The sequence below is a fragment of the Schistocerca piceifrons genome, chromosome X, assembly GCF_021461385.2.
Source record: "Schistocerca piceifrons isolate TAMUIC-IGC-003096 chromosome X, iqSchPice1.1, whole genome shotgun sequence".
NCBI lineage: Eukaryota > Metazoa > Arthropoda > Insecta > Orthoptera > Acrididae > Schistocerca > Schistocerca piceifrons.
In genome coordinates this window covers 430,004,450-430,025,162 of record NC_060149.1, presented here as the reverse complement: position 1 = coordinate 430,025,162, position 20,713 = coordinate 430,004,450, and the positions used below count along the sequence as shown (strand labels likewise).

Below are 20,713 nucleotides of genomic sequence, written 5' to 3'. Positions count from 1 at the left end.
TAGTAAGTGGTTAATTCACTGTTGGTGCAAAATATTTTTGGGTTAAACACCACTTCTGTTTTTGGCTTCCAGACTGACATACACTTAGCATTTCAATTGGTCACCTTTCAAGATTTGGAATCTCTACTACAGCTGCATGATAAACTGTTTGAGAATAACTTGGATCGTGCAGAAAATTTTGAGACACTCATCATGCTTAAGCTGTCAGTAACACCTAAACTTTGTTACCCCCCAACCTATTCTCTTTGCCATGCGAAATGTGGCCAGGGTCAAGTCGCAACATTGGCAGGGCCTCAGAATTGTTTCTCCTATTTCATCAAGTCAATGGGCAATCTTTTGTTGGCGATTCAAAAACCAGATGGGTTGATGCACCTCTGTGGCATTTGTAAACGAAGAGCCAACATGCAATGTGTTGCTGACTCATATGGTATTCCGCATCAGGAGGCATTCAAGAAGTTGTCAGGGAACCAATATTTTTCAGGCATCGATTTGCCTGACATTAACCTCCAGTTGCCATTGGGCACTGGTTCTCAGAGTTTCTTTGTGGTTGACAAGATCTTTGGGCTTTACCAGTTTAATCGCTTGCCTTTTGGAATTTCATCTGTGGCAGGAATTTATCAATGGTATTTGGAGCAGTTGATTTAGGACATTCCCTGTCTTGTAAATTACCTCAATGACATGTAAGTCACAGGCTCTACACAAGAGGAGCATTTATGAAATCTTTATGCAGCTTTCCAACACTTCCTGGAGAACAGACTTCGTTGGAAGTCGGAAAAATGCAGTTTATTTCCCTACAATGCATTTTTTGGGTTATGTGCTCAGTAAAGATGGCCTCATGCCTACAAACAAGCACAACACCTGAAGGATATCCCATAATTTTTAGACCATGAACATCTGCCTTCCTCTTAACTGGCTTCACCAAACAGATGTCAGATTTTTAATATTCATGGAATGTTACAGGCTTTTCAGCCCCTCAAGAAGTGTTTGTGCTCTGTTTGTGTTTTGGCTTCTTTTATGCAGGATAAACCATTAACTCTGGCCACCAACGCATCCCAGAATGGCATAGTGTGATCCTCTCACATTGGAACCCAGATGGCACTGAGCAGCCTATTGCTTACCCATTGAAGACACTTTCAATGGCACAGCATAATTATTCACACGTGGAAAAGTACACCTTGGCTATCATTTTTGCATTGAAAAATTTTTCCATTTTCTTGTATGGAGCGAAGTTCCTACTTACCATCAACTACAAGCTGCTGGTTTTCTTATTCAACCCTCATTCCAAGCTAATGGATAGGATACCTACAGATTGCAGTGGTGGTGCTCTTTCCCAGTAATTATCGCTATGACATTCATTACATGTCCACCATCCAGCATGCTAATGCGGATGCATTATCACAGTTTCCAGTGAAACCAAATTCAGAGTTCAACTGGCAGAAGGCTCTCATTTTCACATTGGATGATATCTCGGAGAAGACATTGCTTGATTTTCCTTTGACAGCACAGGAGCTCATGACCATTGCATCCACTGCCCCACTTTTTAGGAAATTTGTTTCAACAGTCCAGAAGGGATTGCCCAAGGACATCCCTATGGTAGTGGGGTCAGTGTGGCGTACTTTTTTGTCCTACATGGGCACCTGAACATATTCCAATGGTTTTTCATGTTTGCCATGGAGGAGCAAAGCTGTCAAGTGGTTGTCACTCCAGCATTGCATCCTCTAATACACCAATTGTGGAGTGCATTGTACTGGGGTACGTCTCGTACGAAGGCTTTGGCAGAGTGTCCCATCTACTGTCCAGCAATTGATCATGATACTGAACGTCTGGTGTGGACTTATGTGACCTGTACACAGAACTACACTGGGTCGCAGTTCCAGCTTTTCCCTTGGTCAGTCCCAGAGCATCCTTTGGAGAGGGTGCATCTCCATTTTATGGGTTCCTTTTTGGGAAGCATGTGGTTATTGATAGTAGATGATTTGTCCAATTTCCTGGATGTTGGCAAATTGAGTTCCAAAATGTCAACAGCTACCATTCATCCACTGCCTTTCATTATTACTACAGAAGACTCCCCTTAGACCCTTGTATTTGATAATGGTTGGCAATTTGAGCCACAGGAGTTTGAAGATTTCTGCATTTGCAATAGTATCCAGCATCTGACTACTGACCTGTTTCACCCAGCTTCCAACTCAATGGCGGAGTGCTTCTACTGAACGCTCAAGACCCAGATGAAGTCCACACCTGCCTTGTTCGACAATAATCCACTGTCTAGTATTTTCATCAGATACTGGGCAACACCAGGAAATGGCTGAATTCAGTAGGAGCATCCACATGGGCACCCGCCTTGGGGTCTTTTCGCTTTGTTGCAAACCAAGTTGCATGCCCCAGACTGTCGCGGCCCACAGAGCTTTCCTGATGGGTATGCCACATAAGGTCTTTCGGCTGCCAGGAGGGGTGGCTCCCTGGTATAGTGGTGAGCCACAAGGCTCAGCATTTGTTTGTCGTGGATATCAGGTTGGAGCAGCTGACCCATCATTCCTATCAGTTTCATCTGCAATCTGTTGGACCCACGGTGCCACCACCTCTGTGCCATTTGGACGATGGGGTTGTTCATGGTGTTCTCTCAGTAGGAGGCTCCAGAGTGTGGCAGCATGCATGCCCACTGCAATCCCCACTACGCTCTCCACTGTCCTAGTTTTGCCTGCAGAATAGGACACTGGCGACAAACACTACTGTAATTCCAGCTGCGGAGCCCATGGAACTGGAACCAGTACCTCCTTGCCCCCAAGGCTGTGGCCTTACCCCTAATGATGCAGATGGAATAGCCATTAAGTCAGCTTTCACAATTTTCCACCACTCCAGAGGCATCAGCATTGCTTACTTCAGGGAAAGATTCAATGCCGGGGAATGTCACACCCTCTCCAGTTTAATAGAGGTCATGGCACAAATGGGGCTATTTTCAACCCTATGTGTCCTTAAAGGATGGCAGCATTTAGTATCCCTGCCAGCAACCATTAATATGGAATTAGATGAGTGAGTATGGGTCTCATGGCAGAGCAATGTGGCACTCTGTCATGGAAGGTGTGTGCAAAGTATTGTACGGGCAGAACCATTGATTCTGATGTTCCCTATCGGCAGTGATAAGCCGTACCCATCAGTTCTTACAACAATTTCAACTGCCTTGGATCTGGCCTTCACTTGACCACGTACCGTGCTATGTTTACATGTGCTAGTGTTCAGTAATTTATGCTAGTCGTGTTTTGTGTTTATCACCATGCTCGACCGTATGTGATGTTCGGACACTCTGCTCCCCCATAGATTGACTTGCACGTCAAGTTTTGTTTCCTCTTCTGGGGTTTAGCTCCCTGGCTATTTGGTTGAGCTACCATCTACTATTACAGTTACATTTGTGCTGACAGTAACTGTTTCGCAGCATTGTCACGCCCTATGTAGATACAAAAGCACTGAAAGCTACTGTCATTATAAGTACATCTGGTTCATACAGGGGTGATGTAATGGAAAAGGTGATATTTCAATCCCAGTGTTCTTGTCCAAGGCAGTGGCATGTACATTGCTACACCTGTTTTCTGGAGATACTGTAACAGTAGCAGTCTACAGGCATAACCATTCAGTACTGACATGGCGCACACGTACTTGCAATATACAGACATACAGACTTAACACATCTAGAGTGGCCGCCTTGCTCCCCAGACTTTGATTATACGTGAAAGAAACTGAGCTGAAGGGTTGCACCACCACCATGGGCCACTACTGACTTGCAAAGAGCATTTGTCTAGCAATGTGAGGTGTTGCCACAATAAAAGTTGGATGGTTCCTTCCACAGTATCAATCTCCATCATAATGAAACAAGTCACTATGTTCCCAGGGCACCTTCTAGTGCACATATTATCACTGCATTTCATGATGTGTGGATTTCTAACATCTCTTGACTCATGGGTATGAAAGTATGTTACCTAATGAGGTCCAGCTTCTTGAAATACTGGACACAGTGCGACAGTATAAATGAAAGCCCATCTTTCTCAAATCAAGATAAAGTACAAAACTCTCAAAACTTTTTGACATATTAGGAGAATAATTAGCTATATATGTACCCGAATATCTTATATTTTATGCTAATGTTATTTGTTTAAAAAAAAATCCTCACCAATTTCATCACAAGTGGGCGTTACGTAAGCATTTCTATATACAACAAAATTACTTTCTCTGAACAGATTATCTACTAAACTGTATGCAAAGAAACAAATCTGCAGTAAGTAGCTAAACTGGACAACTAACAAGAACAAATTTGACAGCCTGCTGGCACGATATGCAGCTGAGCATAAAATGCTCAATTTCAGTGGCAGCTTCACAAGACCTGGATCCTTCCCTCCACCAACAGCTTCTTTGAACTATACAGATTGTCCTGGCCTCAGTCTCCAGTAACTCACTGTCCCACACACTCCACCCAAGAGTTCCCCCTTTCTCCGCTCCACTACCTGCTCCCAATTGACATCCTCATGTCACCTTCAGCGGGTGCCTCTCCCCACCAGCTCTGACACCCATGCATCACATGCCTTGCCCGTGCCCATACCTCCCTCCTGCCCCCCCCCCCCCCACCACCACCACTCCCAACCACACATCCACCCCAAAATCTTCAGCACGCAAACCTGCTGCTCCCTCCAAACCACTATCCACCCACCCCCACCTACCTCCCACCTTTCTCCTCTACCCATCCCACCTGACACAACCCCCACCCCAACCTAGTCCACTTGCCAGACTGCAGCACTGGCATTGTGCATCCAGCCAGTGGCATGTAAAAGTATTGGCACACACACCATCCGTAATGCATGTCATTCATTTATTAGTAGCAAAGATGATAGCCTTTATTCTTTCAACTTAGAGAGTGAGATGCCTGATTTTATTACAACTACAGAGCTTATTCTTTGCAAGACTGCAGACCAGATCTTTGGGATTTAAGTCTGTACGGTAAGGCAGAAGTAGGTAGGGAACAACTTTCTTGCAAAATTTTGCCAGTGGAAAAAACAGCAGTGATTAAAATTTCTTTTGTATTTGTGGGGATCCACAGCCTCCAGATGTTTAATAAACATAAATGTGGTCTGTTGTACGGTATAATGTGATTTTTATTCATTACAGCCTACTATGGAATATGTTTATGTTTGTTAAACAGCAGTGGGCTGGTGCTACTTCAGTATAATGGCTTTCCTTGCTTCTATCTATCTTTAATTTTTTCTCTCTCTATTTCTACATGATAATCTGTTTTCCTGTTATAGCAATTGAGAAGTGAACAAAAAATGAAACTGTGCATTCATAACAATGAAATGTTGACCAGCACTATTGTTAGCCAACACTCTTCGACACCGTCACTTTGCAATATTCACAGTGCAGTTCTTATGAATCCACAGTTAGTCTGAATGAATCACTGGCCACTTTAATTCTAATATGTTAAGTTTTCATAAAAAGTCTACTGCAGAATGGTCTTTCGGCTGGTACATTCTCCCATCTGCACATAATGACTTAGTTATTGTGGAAACTTTTAGAAGCAAATCCCGTAGATGAAACAGCTTTTTCTCAGTTGTGGGGGGGGGGGGGGGGGGGGGGGCAGAGCTGTGAGTTTTTTTTTGCAACTGTGGTATTTTGTATTGCAAAAATTGCTGTTTAATAACACATAACACATTTAACACATTTACCTATATCATCACTGAAATATTTATTGTGTGCAGTTTACTTATTCTACTTTACAGCAAATACTTGAATGCTGCGCCACTCAGTGTCACGTCCCACCTTCTGTAATTTGCACATCACTGACTTCCTTCAATTTTGTTTATCAACATTTGCTTGCACCTTCTGTTGCCTTCTCTGCTGGCACTACCATCAATACCTATTCTCATTGTCATTAATGAATGACGTTAACAGACAGTTGTCATGGCTTCCCACGAAGCTGTTTTCCAAAATCAAAATTTATGCTCTCACTGCAAGATAACAAGTGCTACTTTGAATTGGAATGCAATTGTACCTCATCACATGACCAAGTTAATTCTTGCAACAGCCAGATGTCCACTTTGCCTTGCCGAGTAACACAAACCAGATAAATACATCATATATGGTGAAAATAAGTCACTCACTCTAAAATCATCCATTAATCCGAGTAATTTTGCTGTCCTCTTGTAACTATCCTTCGTGTAATATGGTATTCGTACTGGTCCATCATGTACTATGGGCCCATTCTTTAGTTCTTGATAAGTTACAACTGGGCTGCCATACACTTCCTTTACAAACTGGACATCATAATTATCCTGTAAAAAAATATTAATGTATGGAAGTGCCTCACAATATAGCCATACAAAAGTAACAAAGTAATATAACCACCAGAAACGTGAAACTTATAATACAATGTATTTTAGTGCAACAAAACAGTTATTAAACTTCCTAAAATGACATGCGTAATCAGAGGAGAACACTATAAGGGGATGCAGAGAGCACCATAATCTTTGGCTTTCAAGACTCAAAAGAACAGACAGCTGTTGACTCAGAGATAACAAGTAAATAAATACCAAATAATTTATTTTGATTTTTATTTAACTTTACCAAAGCAACAACAGAAACTATGGGAACAGAAAATGAACACATGAAGTATTACTGAGTAAAGGCAGGTTTTAAATACCTGCTTAAAAGTAGCACCCAATACAATGCAGAGGTACTCTTCTCAGCAAACAAAATATCGAAATCATCTCTCTCTCTCTCTCTCTCTCTCTCTCTCTCTCTCTCTCAAGAGACTCACTCATACTGACTATAAAGTGGCAAGCTGATGGACAATGAAGTTCCTAATGTGACTAAACTAAACGTTGTTATTAACAAAACTGGCAAAAGAAAAGAATATACACAATGGGTTTCTGAATATCATTAGATATGAACTTGCTGGGTCAAAAACTAATTGTAATCCTCATACAAAAAACCTTGGTTTTAAAAATAGTTTCACACATTGTTCCACTTGGTTACAACATGCCTACATTGCATCTCAACAAGACTAGGGCTTCAGCTGCTTATATCATGCCTGGAAATGAGGAATATCCTACCCAGAGCCCTTCCTGCCAAATCCCCCCTCCCACCCAAAGTGGTAGTCCACCATCCACCCAATCTGCACAGTATCCTAGACCATATGATCTCTCATGTTTCCAAGTCATGAGTGATTAAGGGTGGGCAACCAGACCGGTTGGAGTTCAGGCAGTGAGTACATGTAACAACTGGCACCATCTGAAGAGAACCACTGTCACATGTGTCATGCCACTGTGGAAGTCCCAGGCAAGACCTGTCCAATAAATCCACCCAGTACACCTTCTCCAATCCTGTTACAGGCCCATGCTATCAGAAATAAGTCCACCCGAGCAAAAAGTCATGTCATACAATAGCTCTGCTGTAATTTCTGCATAGCATTTTATGTGGGAGCGACCACCAATCAGTTGTCCACCCATACGAATGGTCACCACAAAACTGTGACCAAGAGAAGTGTTGACTACCAAGTGTTACACACAAATGCTGGCTTTCTATGGCTGCTTCACAACCTGTGCTATATGGAAAATACAAGATTCTCTGCAGCCAGAATGAGCTCACAGGAGCTACATTCCTATCCCAGGCACCTTCTGCCCCCCCCCCCACCTCTCTCTCTCTCTCTCTCTCTCTCTCTCTCTCTCTCTCTCTCTCTCTCTCTCTCTCCCTCCCCCCCCCTCCCTCCCTCCCTCCCAGGTCTCCCTCCTATTCCTCATCTCCTTTCTCCCTTCGCCCACTCCATTCAACACAACCGCTCCACCTCAACTTTTGGTGAATTATTCAGAGAACTGCTATTCCTTGAATTATTTATATGTAACCTAGGACAACTGATTACCATTATATTTGTTTTTGCAAACTATGGACCGAAACTTAAAAAAAAATATTTCTCATTACTCTAAAAAAAGACATTCATTACTTGGAATCCATAGAAAGAACTGATGTTCATTTTCCTTTGACTGCTTATATCCTGAGGAATCAATCATAACCTCTATGAACTCCATTCTTGTCACATCCTTCATGAACTCCTCCACTGCTCAGAAGTTTTCTCTTTCAGATCAGTAATTTCATACAGTTACATTTTTGCCAATTTTCAGGCAAACATATTTCTTAAAATCTATTCAACTTCCACCTATTATTTAAGAAAGTAAATTAAATGTACTTGTCCTAGTTAAATTCAAAACTGATTCTGAATTGTTTTGAATCACAATTTAAAAATCTAAACAGGTCAGATGAAACAAAAACTAAGATTTTCTTGAAAATCGAAATTCTTCCAAGCTTATACTTTTAGAATGAAAAGTGAAACTTTCAAGACATGAAGTGCTTCTGGCTGATGAGGGCTTATGCTTTATGAAATGTTAAAGGTAAATTATGCCAATCTACACTATACACGTTTCATGTTGTTTTCAGTGCATACAGCAATGTAATTGTGAGAAAATATGTTCTTTAGCTCAATGTACAAATCAACGTATTAACTCAAGAAGGGTTTACTAATGTTTTCTACAAGGTAAGGACAAGAGGAGAAGATTAGTCAGTTGCAATGTACAAGATCTTTAATATTGTTTGGAAGTCACAGAAAGCACTCATATGTTTGGCAACAGGTTGTATCACAATCAAGACAACCCTCATGATGCCATGACAAAGACTGGCAGATCTTTCTCACATGACATACTGAGGTGCGACAAACTGACAGATCTCTGTACACAATATACACACTTTTTTTTTATATAACATACTGAAATCGAGGAGCTCCATATGCCAAGGTTGCTCAGACTGTTCTACTAAATAAATGCCCAATGAGGAATATACAAAGTACCCTGGGGAATTTTAAGTGTCAGTTAGCAAAAAGAGATGAAACCAGTAAGCAGGGTCCAACAATATGATGACTGATTGTCACATCACCTTCTGAATTGCAACAGTCTACAGAACTGCTCTAGGAAACTTTTAGTTATTTATGAAACATCTAGATGCACCATTGAGCTACCTGTCAGACAAGAAGAAACAATAGTTTGTGGAGATTTCAATGTAGATTTTTTAAAAGATACGTACAGGAATGATGAACTAGAATCATTGTTTGGGTGTTTCAATCTCATTTCAGTAGTCAATTTTCCAACTCGTATGCAGCAAGATAGCTGGACACTGATTGTTACCATTTTTATATGCAGTGCTCAGGCAGAAACAATTAATGTGTACCCAATTGTTAATAGACTATCTGATCAAGATGCACAATTGATGGAAATAAACAATATGATACCTTATAGCCCTGAGGCAGGTTCATACAAAGCACGGAGGCTTATTAATGAAAACACGATGCAATATTTTAAAAGTATGTTTAAAGAAGTGGTAGGGGATAAGGTATCCACAGAAAGAGACTGATTCAATAGTAAATGCGTGTCAACAGTTGAAAGCTGCTTTCCTAAAAAGTTATCCATAAGATCCATAAAAACAAAACACAAAAACAAAATAAAAAGAAAAAAAGACAGCAGTAGTTCACTAAGGAAATTTAAATCTCATTTAAGAGGAAAAGGGAAATTTATATAAAGGCTAGAGTATGTCAACATCTGGTATCATTTGCATACTACATAAAAATACTGTAGTATTTTAAGGAAGGTCATTAAAACGTACAGATGTATCCACATCCTGACAGAAATAAATAAACCAGATAATAAGATTAAAACTATATGGGATACTGTGAAACAGGGGAAAGAACAGCCTCTCAGTGTACAAGATACCGTAACAATTAAAGTAAATGACAATGTTGTGACTGATAATTCAAAAGCTGCAAGTATTTTTAACAACCACTTCCTATATGTAGCAGCAAAAATAGAATTAAATGGTTCAGCTGAAGAAGCAATAGAATACATTAATGTCAGTCAACAAAACTTTAAGCGACTATTCATAGCACCAAAATTCCTCACTGAAATTAATAGAATTACAAAAATTCTAAAAAACAAAAGCTCACGTGGTGATGATGGACTTTCAAACAGAATTATGAAAATGTGTTCCAACTTAATAAGTAATGTCCTTAGTGATATATGTAATGCATCACTGGCACAGGGAATTTTTCCAGACACATTAAAATACGCAACTGTTAAACCTCTTCATAGGGAAGATGGTACAGCAAACTTAGATAATTATTCTCCAGTTTACTTACTAACAGCCGGGCGGGATAGCTGCGCGGTCTTAGGCGCCTTGTTATGGTCCATGGGGCTCCCCCCCTTGGAGGTTTGAGTCCTCCCTCGGGAATGGGTGCATGTGTTGTCCATAGCGTAAGTTAGTTTAAGTTAGAATAAGTAGTGCCTAGGCTTAGGGACCGATGACCTCTGCAGTTTGGTCCAATAAGACCTTACCACCAATTTCCAATTTCCTTACTAACATCTTTTTTCCAAAACATTCAAAAAAGTAATGAACTTGAGAGTAGTCTCATACTTAAGTATAAACAATTTACTTAACATATTACAGTTTGGATTCCAGAAGGGTTTCTCAACTGAGAATACTATTTATACATTCACTCATAAAACAGTACAAGCCTTAAGTAACAAAATATCCCCATTTGGTACTCTTTGTACTCTTTCCAAGGAATTTACTCTCTGGGAAAAACTGAAGTTTTACAGAATTGATGGTTTTACGCACAGTTGGCTGAATCACACTTAACAAATAAAACAAAAACAAAGCTGAATAATTCAAAAAATGTTGGCAGTGGAGAAAATTTTTATGACCAGGGAGAAATCAAAGGAATTCCCAAAGTGCTCAATTTTGGGTCCATTCCCATTCTTTATATGTGTGAAAGTCCTTCCACTTAACATTCATCAAATGGAATGATACTAGTGGTATAATAAATCGCATTAGAGAGAAAGCAACAGAAGACATTTTTAATGATGTTTCCCAAAAAATTATTAACTGGTTCTCTGAACATGGACTTTCCCTAACTTTCAAAAGAACACACTATATTCAGTTCTGTACAACAAGTAGCCATACAACAATTGATGTTGCACATGAATAGGAGTCAGTAAATCATGAAGAGTGCTCCCAAATTTTTGGGTGTTCATACTGATGAAAACTTTAACTGAAAGAAGCATAGTACTGAGCTTCTCAAACAATAAGTTCAGCTACTTTTGCTCTTTGTATAACTGCTAGCCTCAGAAAGAAACGAATTAAGCTCCTGAAATATTTTTGCATATTTCCACTCAATAGTGTATTATGGAATAATTTTCTGGTGTAAGTCACCACTCAGGATGAAAGTACTGATTGCACAAAAGCGAGCAATAAGACTAATATGTGGTGTTTACCCATGGATGTCGTGTAGACACCTCTACAAGGAGTTAGGCATTTTAACTCCGCCATCACAATACATATATTTACTAATGAAATGTGTCATAAATAATCCATCACAATCTGACAAGGTCAGTGATATCCATACCTACAGCACTAGAGGGAGAAATAATGTTTATAATTCAACATCAACGCTATATGAGGCTCAGAAAGGAGTTCAATGTGCAGAATAAACACTTTTTATCATTTGCCCAATACCACAAAATGTCTAACAGGTAGCAAAGCAAATTTTAAATCTAAGTAAACATCACTTCTGCTGGACATCTATTCCACTGTTCCACCAATGATTTTCTATTTAAACACTGGTAGTCAGAAAAGATTGGTAGGTAGGTAGGTAGGTAGGTAGGTAGGTAGGACAGGTAGGAAGACACACAGAGAGAGAGAGAGAGAGAGAGAGAGAGAGAGAGAGAGAGAGAGAGAGAGAGCGAGTGGGACCCAAAAAAAGTAATGTGTTCATTAATGTTAATACTAATCATGCACACACATCCTGTAAACTGACTCATTCCACATAATTTCAAGTCAAAGAATCATTCAAATGGTCTATGAAACATGTAACTAACTGATTCATTTTACATGTCAGTTCAGGACAACAGCAGGTGTTTTTGAATACTGATATGCTTTTTGCAGGTTCATGTGTATATATAACTGGATTTTTTTTTCAGTCTTGACAGAGTCACACTCATTGGGATTTCACCATTAAATATTCTAGGGCACTATTTTCCCTAAGGAGTGAAGTACGTTACCTGCAGTTTACACATTTTGTTATGCCATACAGTACATATTTTGCTAAGATCTAGTGTCAGGGAAATAGTAATATTAGTGAAATATCTTACCTTTAAGAGGTAGTTCAAATTCATCTTAGTAAAAGGCACAAACTTTTCATTAAGTTTAATGTATTTCAAATGTTTTTCATAGAAGTGGCCACTGAAAAATAATAACACAGAAAAATAATAATATTAATTGCTCATGTTGTAAGTGTAACACTACAGTAAAACTAAATTTTTCAGGAAAAAGAAATAGAACACACTTTTGAGATAACCCAAACAGAAGCATATAATTATTACAACATACTTGCTAACTCCAACTTTGCCAAATGTCCTTGTTCGAGATATTTCTGGCCGAATACAGGCCCTGTTTCTTCGCTGATCAGGTTGCCTGACCCAGTCATCCCAGTAACTGAAAAATTAAATAGTTCAAACTCCATTACAATTTCAAAACCTAAATCAAATCATAGTTATCATTTCTTAAATGTGTTTGTCTCAAATAGCTTGCAAAAATGAATAGAGGAAAAAGAACTTACGACAGTGGCCATTTTGGAGCCAGTTCTTTCCAAAGTTCTTTGGTCAACATCCATCCCAGACCTGGGAAGAAGTCTGTACGGTACAAGAGATCAGGGGCAGATTCATTTACAAGACCAGCCTTTCCATTATCATTCCAGGCTGACACACACCACAAGGTAGGATCCATGTGCAAAAGTGAGTAAGTACCCAAGAAATACTCAAAAAAATCTGGAGCAACATCGAGATCATCTGCAATACAAAGTGCATATGTTAAAGTAAAAGCTATGGACAATTCTCAATGTATTTTTTCATAAAACTACATTTTCTATAAAAAACTAATACCATGTTTAACACCACTTTGTAAATGTATCCTGACACAGAAGTTATCCACAGAAGTTACCAAGAAACTAAAATGCAAAGATAAAAAAGAACGCAAGCATCCTTATGTCTATGGAGTGTTCCTCAAACCATTCTGAAATAAAATAATGCAGAAATAATAGGGTAGTGCACTATCTTACTGTAGGTACAGACTGGCTGCAGGATTTCATAGGTGAATAAATGGACGCACATTATGAGTCTGTAGGCTCCTTCGCCATTCACCAATAGGAGACTATGACATTTATCAAAGGTCCCTAAATCATCCTGTGTAAACATCCTCCACATGAGAATACTTTCATCCTCCGCCTGAATGGTTCTCTGTTTGCAAGCTGGGTGATTCACCTCATGTAATTTTCAACATACCCATACTCTGTGCCAATATGAAATATGAGTTATCAAAATAACTGATTTTTCCCATGCTTTTAATATTCAATGGCAGTAGTCCTGCACACAAATACTAATTTTTGCGCTCTTTTGTATGCAGCAAGAAGGGATACACATGTAGGACAGTGGTTTCTGTATCCCCTTGCAAGTTCTAGGTGGTATGGTTGCTCAACCACTTTTTGCTGTCCAGTGAATTGTTATTTGGTGCACTGTATCCCACCTATCCATAGTTAAAATTTGTGATGGTCAATAGCACAACATTACAAACACATTAGTGTCTATGATAGCTGATCAGGATGCAGTGGTTTACCTGAATTAGGGTACTCTGTGATCAACCTTGACAGGGAAGCATGTGAAAAACCCTGTGACAGCATGAAGCCTGAAAAGCATGAAATAAGGAAGTTTATGGGTTAAAATCTTATTTGCAGTGAGGGCAGAGCAAGGACAAGGATGTGGCAGGAAACTGACCTTGTCTTTCTCATGGACCCATGCTCAAATTTGTCTTAAATTAGAGAAATCACAATTAACCAAAACCTACATTGCCAGACTGCAATTTGAACCCCATTCCTCATTAAAGGGATTCCAATGTATTAATCCTGAGCTACCTTACTTGGTATGATCTCAGCAGTGACTACAATCTCTGACAACATCCCACTCACAAATTATACTGAACTATTTCATATGTTGCAGTGACAAAAGTTCTCTCTTTCCAACACAACAGTTGTCGCTAAGTCAGTTACTTGTAACTGTAACTGGAGGAATAAACTGGAAAGTTTGAATTTCTGGTATTTCTTTCCTCAAATAACCATCGCAAAATTAATGGAAAAGAAGATTGTACAGGTTCCTATCATCCAAAAATGAAGACGAGCAAGGAACATAAATCACACTTGCTCCCCAATTGAATGAAAAACTTTTTCCACTTCTTTTTCTCTAAGGAAGTTAATCAGTAATCACTTATAGTGATTATAAGGCCAATCTGTCATGCTAACGAATGTGCTTAGCTCAAACATTCTTTCAGCTGTCCCACTCACTTAGCTGTTGTAATAATGAATCCAATTGATGTACAACATAGAATATAATGTCTTTTTTAATGTTAACTAGTTTATCTACGTGATGGAATATGAGGATCTGGTTACAAAGTGTTTTATTTATTAAAGCAAAATGCATCAACAATCCTCAGGTGCTCCTTAGAATCATAACATACTATTACTTAGGTTGTTGAGCATTTCAAAGCCTGTTACCAAAATTCCTAAATTTCTAAAAAACTACTTTAAAATATTACTTTGTCAAAATAAAAGTGAAACTGCTCACATTATTAAGAAAATATTTGTGATCTGCGGCTTTCCCAGCTACATGCTTCTTCCATGGTTCTAGGTATACTGCCAGATCCAATCACCCAAAGTTCATGACATTTTGGCAGACAACCGTTCCACCCTCATCAGGTGGTGCTGATGGAATGAAATGTCTTGTGCACACTCAAAGTATTTATACCTGCCAGTTCAGAGTTTAGGTCTCGCGGGCACCGTGCCATGCTTGGTGTAGGGCTGTGTGCGGCTGCAACAGTGACTCCCATCCATTGTTCATTTGGAAACCAGTGTCTTTGTTGATTAAATATTCAGTCACATGAATTTCAATTGCTTCTTAGAAAATGAAGTCCCACCATTTATCAGAGGTAGCTAGGACTTTTGTTTGCTGTTAATTCATTTTATACCCATTTTAAATGTAGTATTCTGCTATTGCACACTTTTGGGCTGAAGCAAGCGGGTGCGGCACTCACATCCTATACATCGATCTTCAGTTGCATGGATCATTTGTGCAATATCTTCTCCAACGTCTTTTCCATTCCCACAGAACCTGGCACATCTCTGTTATTCTGAGACCACGGTCGTATTTCTCTGTTCCTAATAAAGCTTGTGTTTTGGCTGGCGGGCAGAAAACTGGCATTTTATTTTGTCAAAAACTGGCAGACTAATGTGTAAACACCACATAATGACAGTTTTCCACCTGCCAGTCAAAACATGAGCTCTATTAGGGACAGCGAAAGATGATCTGGGTCTCCAAAAAAAAGCATGGGTGTACCAAGTTTTGTGGGAATGAAGCTAAAACTTACATTGGGCAAACAATCTGCACGACTGAAGATCGACCTATAGTACACGAGTGCCACATCCATACACTGCAGCCCAATAAGCCTGCAATAGCAGAACACTGCACTGAAAATGCACATAAAATACATTACAAGTAAATGAAAGTCCTGGCTACTATCAATCAATTTTGAGACTGTATTTTCAAAGAGTCTGCAGCTCATGGTCTCGCGGTAGCATTCTCGCTTCCCGAGCATGTGGTCTTGGGTTTGATTCACGGTGTGGTCAGGGATTTTCACCTGCCCCGAGATGGCTGGGTGTTGTGTCATCTTCGTAATCATCATTCATCCCCATTACGGTTGGAGGAAGGCAACGGCAAACCACGTCCATTAGGACCTTGCCTAGTACGGGGGTGTGGGTCTCCCACATCATTCCCCTACGCTTTGTCATTAAGCATGGGACTTCATTTGCATTTTTCCATTTTCAAAGAGGCAATTGAATTTATAATCACTGACAATTTAATCGGTAGGGACATGGAGCTAATACTAAGCACCATGAAAGCAAAAAGTGACACCTGGACGCAAGATGCACAGAGATGGTGCGTGGAAGGCAACTGATGCTCTCCCCTCTACCATCGTAGCTGCATGCACCCCCCACAACCAGGGCCGGCAGGGCCTGACTTCTGGACCAGCAGGTATAAATACCGCAAGCTCGTAGAAGACATTTCATTCCATCACCACCACCCGATGGTGGAAGGACAGCTGTCTGCCAAATTATCATGGACTTTTGACAGTTGGATTTGGCAGTACATCCAAGAACCATGGAAGCAAGAAAATACTTGCCATGCCATATTACTGCACAATGGTTTTTGATTGTGTTCTATGTCCTTACAGTGCAAGAAGTTTCATCAAAATGAATCAGTGCGTGTGTGAGCATGTGCGCGTGCATGCACAAGATTCGTACTCTTGGATGTCAACGACTGTTAATAAAACATATCTGCTAAATACCCAATTTGCAGTGTAAGTAACATTGCTTTTGTGTCAGATGTAGTGCCTGACATTTTCTGGTAATGCTAGAAAATGTCTGCAGTGAATAGATCTTCCACTGCCACAGAGTCTACTACTTTTGATGAAACTTGCAAGGTGTGAAGACAAAGTTCAGGGTAAAAAGAAAAACAAACAGTTCCATAATAATGAAACCATTTCAACCCAATATACTTTAAATGCGCAGCAGAAAGTACTCATTCTGAAGAGTGGCAGCTTTGTTTTTATACTCTTTTAATGTCCCAAAACTTAAATATGTATACTGATTTCCAATTATTGAGTGATGTTCACAGCAAACATGTCAAAGAAGTACTACATAAACTGCTGCAAAGATTTTCTTCCATTGTTGTTTCCAGAGCTCATATACAACAGTGTGCAAAATTTAAGGACAAAAGTAACTTTTGCATGATGCATCACTGCCAAGCTTTATGAAACATGGACCATTATACGAAGAACTGCTGCAGTATGATGCAGAAAGTAACTGAAAGAAATACACAATGAGGCAAACAGAAATAATGCTTTTATTGAGAGTCAATATTTACACTGACGTCACCAAAATTCACGATGGTCTCCTGGATATAACAAAAGGCGCAACATGGCTCATAATAAGGCATGTGATCACCACGGGTGGCAGTGCATGCTCTGCAATGTGCTTCCATACTGCCACCAAGGTTGGTAGAGAGTTCTTGTAGCAGGGCATTCCATTCCTCTGCATTAGTGCACATGGAGGTGCCACAATGCATCTCCCTAGTGCATCCCACATGTGCTCGATGGGATTTAAGTTGGGGGAACAGGCAGGCCACTCCACTCGCCAAATATCCCCTTGTTCCAAGAACTACTCAATGTTCAATGCAGGTAAGTAATACTGCATCTACCCTGAGGTGCCAAAGAAACTGGAATAGGCATGCATATTCAAATACAGTGATATGTATACAGGCAGAATATGGCACTGCGGTGACAATGCCTATATAAGACAACAAGTGTCTGGCACGGTTGTTAGATTGGTTACTGCTGCTACAATGGTAGCTTATCAAGATTTAAGTGAGTTTGAACACGGTGTTATAGCCAGCACAGAAGCAATGGGACACAGCACCTCTGAGGTAGTGATGAAGTGAGTATTTTCGTGTACGATCCTTTCATGGGTGTACCGTGAATATCAGGAATCCAGTAAAACATCAAATCTCTGACACTGTTGCAGCTAGAAAAAGATCCTGCAAGAATGGGAGCAATGACAACTGAAAAGAATAGTTCAACGTGACAGAAGTGCAACCCTTGCACAAATTGCTGCAGATTTCAATTTTGGGTCATCAACAAGTGTCAGCGTGCGAACCATTCAACAAAACATCATCCATATGGGCTTCCGTAGCTGAAGGCCCACTCATGTACCCTTGACGACTGCATGACACAAAACTTTGCTTCTCGCCTGGGCTCGTCAGCATCGACATTGGACTGTTGATCACTGGAAATAAGTTTCCTGGTCGTATGACTCTCGTTTCAAATTGTATGAAGTGGATGGACATGTATGGGTATGGAGACAACTTCATGAATCCATGGATCCTGCGTGTCAGCAGGGGAATGTTCAAGCTGGTGGAGGCTCTGTAATAGTGTGGGGTGTGTGCAGTTTGGAGTGATATGCGATCCCTGATAGATCTAGATACAACTCTGACAGGTGACACATACACAAGTATCGTGTATGATCACCTGCATCCATTCACATCCATTGCGCATTCCAACGGACTTGAGAAACTCCATCAGGACAATGCGACACCCCACACATCCAGAATTCCTACAGAGTGGCTCCAGGAACACACTTCCGAGTTTAAACCCTTCTGCTGGCCACCAAACTCCCCAGACATGAACATTATTGAGCGTATCTGGGATGCCTTGCAACATGCTGTTCAGAAGAGAACTCCACCCCTTGTACTCTTACGGATTTATCGACAGCCCTGCAGGATTCATGGTGTCAGTTCCCTCCAGCACTACTTCAGACATTAGTTGAGTCCATGCCACACCGTGTTGCAGCACTTCTGCATGTTCGTTGAGTCCCTACATGATATTAAGCACATGTACCAGTTTCTTTGGCTCTTCGGTGTATATAAATGAACTCAGGGTCAAATGCTCTACTGAAAAGACTCATATGGGAAAGGAGTACAGTGTCACAATCACATTGACAGTTGAGAGGACTATGTTCAAATATTTAAATGTCAGCATGTCCATACAACATTATTCCTCCATACACCCTAACACTTTAGCCACCAAAATCATCTTGTTCGACAACATTCTTGGGTGCACTGCATGTTCCCACCTCTTGCCATATGAAGGTACACCAAGATTCACTATCTGGGCTTAATCTGCTCTCATCTGAGATGAAGATGTGACTACTCCTCATTGGTCCAGTCTCTATGCTCCTGGCATCATTCAAACAGTGCTGCTGATGTACGGGTGTAATTGAACACTATGACACTGGTTGTCGGGCACAGAGATCACCCCCATGCACTCACTATGTCACTGTGGAGCATGAGATTGCATGGCCTGCAGCCTTATTAAATGTGTTTCCAATTGCATTCACTGTTTGTTGTGGGTCCCTTCTTGCCTGCTGCACTATGTAGCAGTCGTCTGCTGCTGTAGTTGACCATGGTCGACCACCTCCTTTCCTGTGAGCAGTAATACCTCGGGTTCAGAATGCTCCACATGCATGTGAAACAATGCTGAAACCAATACCAAATTCCTGTCTACACACATTACACTTTATCCTTCTTCCAGTTTTCCAATAATACTTCCCCATGTGAAGGTATCCAAACGTTGTCTCGAGGCCATGTCGTGAGGAACACCACCACAGTGCACTGTGACTGCTTGCTGACTGACAAATACTGCCTTTTCCTGCTCCTTCTACTGCCCCATGTTGTGGGGACACTCCCGTATGGCACTATAGTCACTGCAAGTCAAGTGTAATCCAGCTTTCTGTGCACGAATTGGACACCTCTGGCAACAAACTCCTCTACTTTCAATCTTTTCCACAGAGTAGTTAATATGTTATGGTACTTTATTGATCCCATACTTCAGTTTTACAGAGCATTGTGTTATTGTTCAACTGTTATAAGAGGCATTCAAATGAATATAAGATGATGGATAAATAGTAAGTAAACTGTTTATTATTTCGAAAGTAATTGCCATATCTGTTAATACATTTGCTCCACTGTGAGACAAGATGGTCAATTCCTTCATGGAAAAATGTTTGTGGTTGCCTATGGAACCATGATTGTACCCAGGTGTGGCAGGTTTGTCAAATGTGTGGGCCTGCCCACATGGTGCCAAGGTGGTATAGAGTACGCTGCAGAAGTTTGGCTGGGAAGCCCTTACACATTCTCCATGCAGTCCTGATCTCTCCCCATGCAATTCCCATACTTTTGGAGCCCCAAGAAGACATTCATGGCAGCCGATTTGCTTCAGATGTTGATTCATTATAATTGTCACCCAAATATAGTGATTTTCACAGAATTAAGTGTTTTGTTATGTTGATGATGTATTTTATGTTTTTAGCTTTTGGTTAAACTATGTAGCAATGAGACTAATATTTGTTAGACAACACAAACAACTGCATATTCCTTGAGGAATAAGTTTTCTCTCAACATAAACTTTTGTCATGCCTATGTGACCCAAGCCGCCTGCCTTTCAGAACCAAGACAGTTCTGCCCAGTTAAAGCCACTAACAAGAGATGCCTTCAGCCATGCTGGAGCATGGGGAGGAGGGAATAATGTTTGGTCATTGAAGAGTTCTGGAGAGCAAAACACAGTCACTTGAGTCTCTTGTAATCCAGACCTTGACTAGAGCAGAAATCTCTCTTGGGAGACAGAGCCTCTGGCTCTGCACTCTGTGAACTGCCACATCTCCCTCTTCCTATTCCCATAATCAGGCCCCAATCTGAGACTGGCAGCCACCCTGTAACTTCCACTCCCCAGGATGAGCCCTCTCTGTATACCATCATTTTGAATAAATCCGAATATTTCTAAGTAGCTCTTTTACTTTTATACACCTTTCCAATGCTGACATCAACCCCACTCCACATCCTACGCAAATGCAAACATAATGACATCAATCATGTCAACCAGCATGCATTTCGAAAACCTCGATCGGGTGAAACCCAACTTGCACTTT

General features: G+C 40.5%; 1 protein-coding gene across 3 annotated transcripts in view; it reads right to left on the bottom strand.

Moving 5' to 3' along the window:
- The window catches only part of LOC124721261 (alpha-1,3-mannosyl-glycoprotein 2-beta-N-acetylglucosaminyltransferase), a 94,847-nt gene that overhangs the window by 37,982 nt on the left and 36,152 nt on the right, over nucleotides 1-20,713 (bottom strand). For all 3 annotated transcript variants that reach the window (XM_047246137.1, XM_047246136.1, XM_047246138.1), the window contains exons 7-10: nucleotides 12,692-12,920; nucleotides 12,463-12,567; nucleotides 12,225-12,315; nucleotides 6,141-6,311 (exon numbers count right to left, since the gene is read on the bottom strand). In XM_047246137.1, coding sequence (XP_047102093.1) covers nucleotides 6,141-6,311; nucleotides 12,225-12,315; nucleotides 12,463-12,567; nucleotides 12,692-12,920 — 596 coding nt within the window. The remainder of the gene's footprint in view (nucleotides 1-6,140; nucleotides 6,312-12,224; nucleotides 12,316-12,462; nucleotides 12,568-12,691; nucleotides 12,921-20,713) is intronic.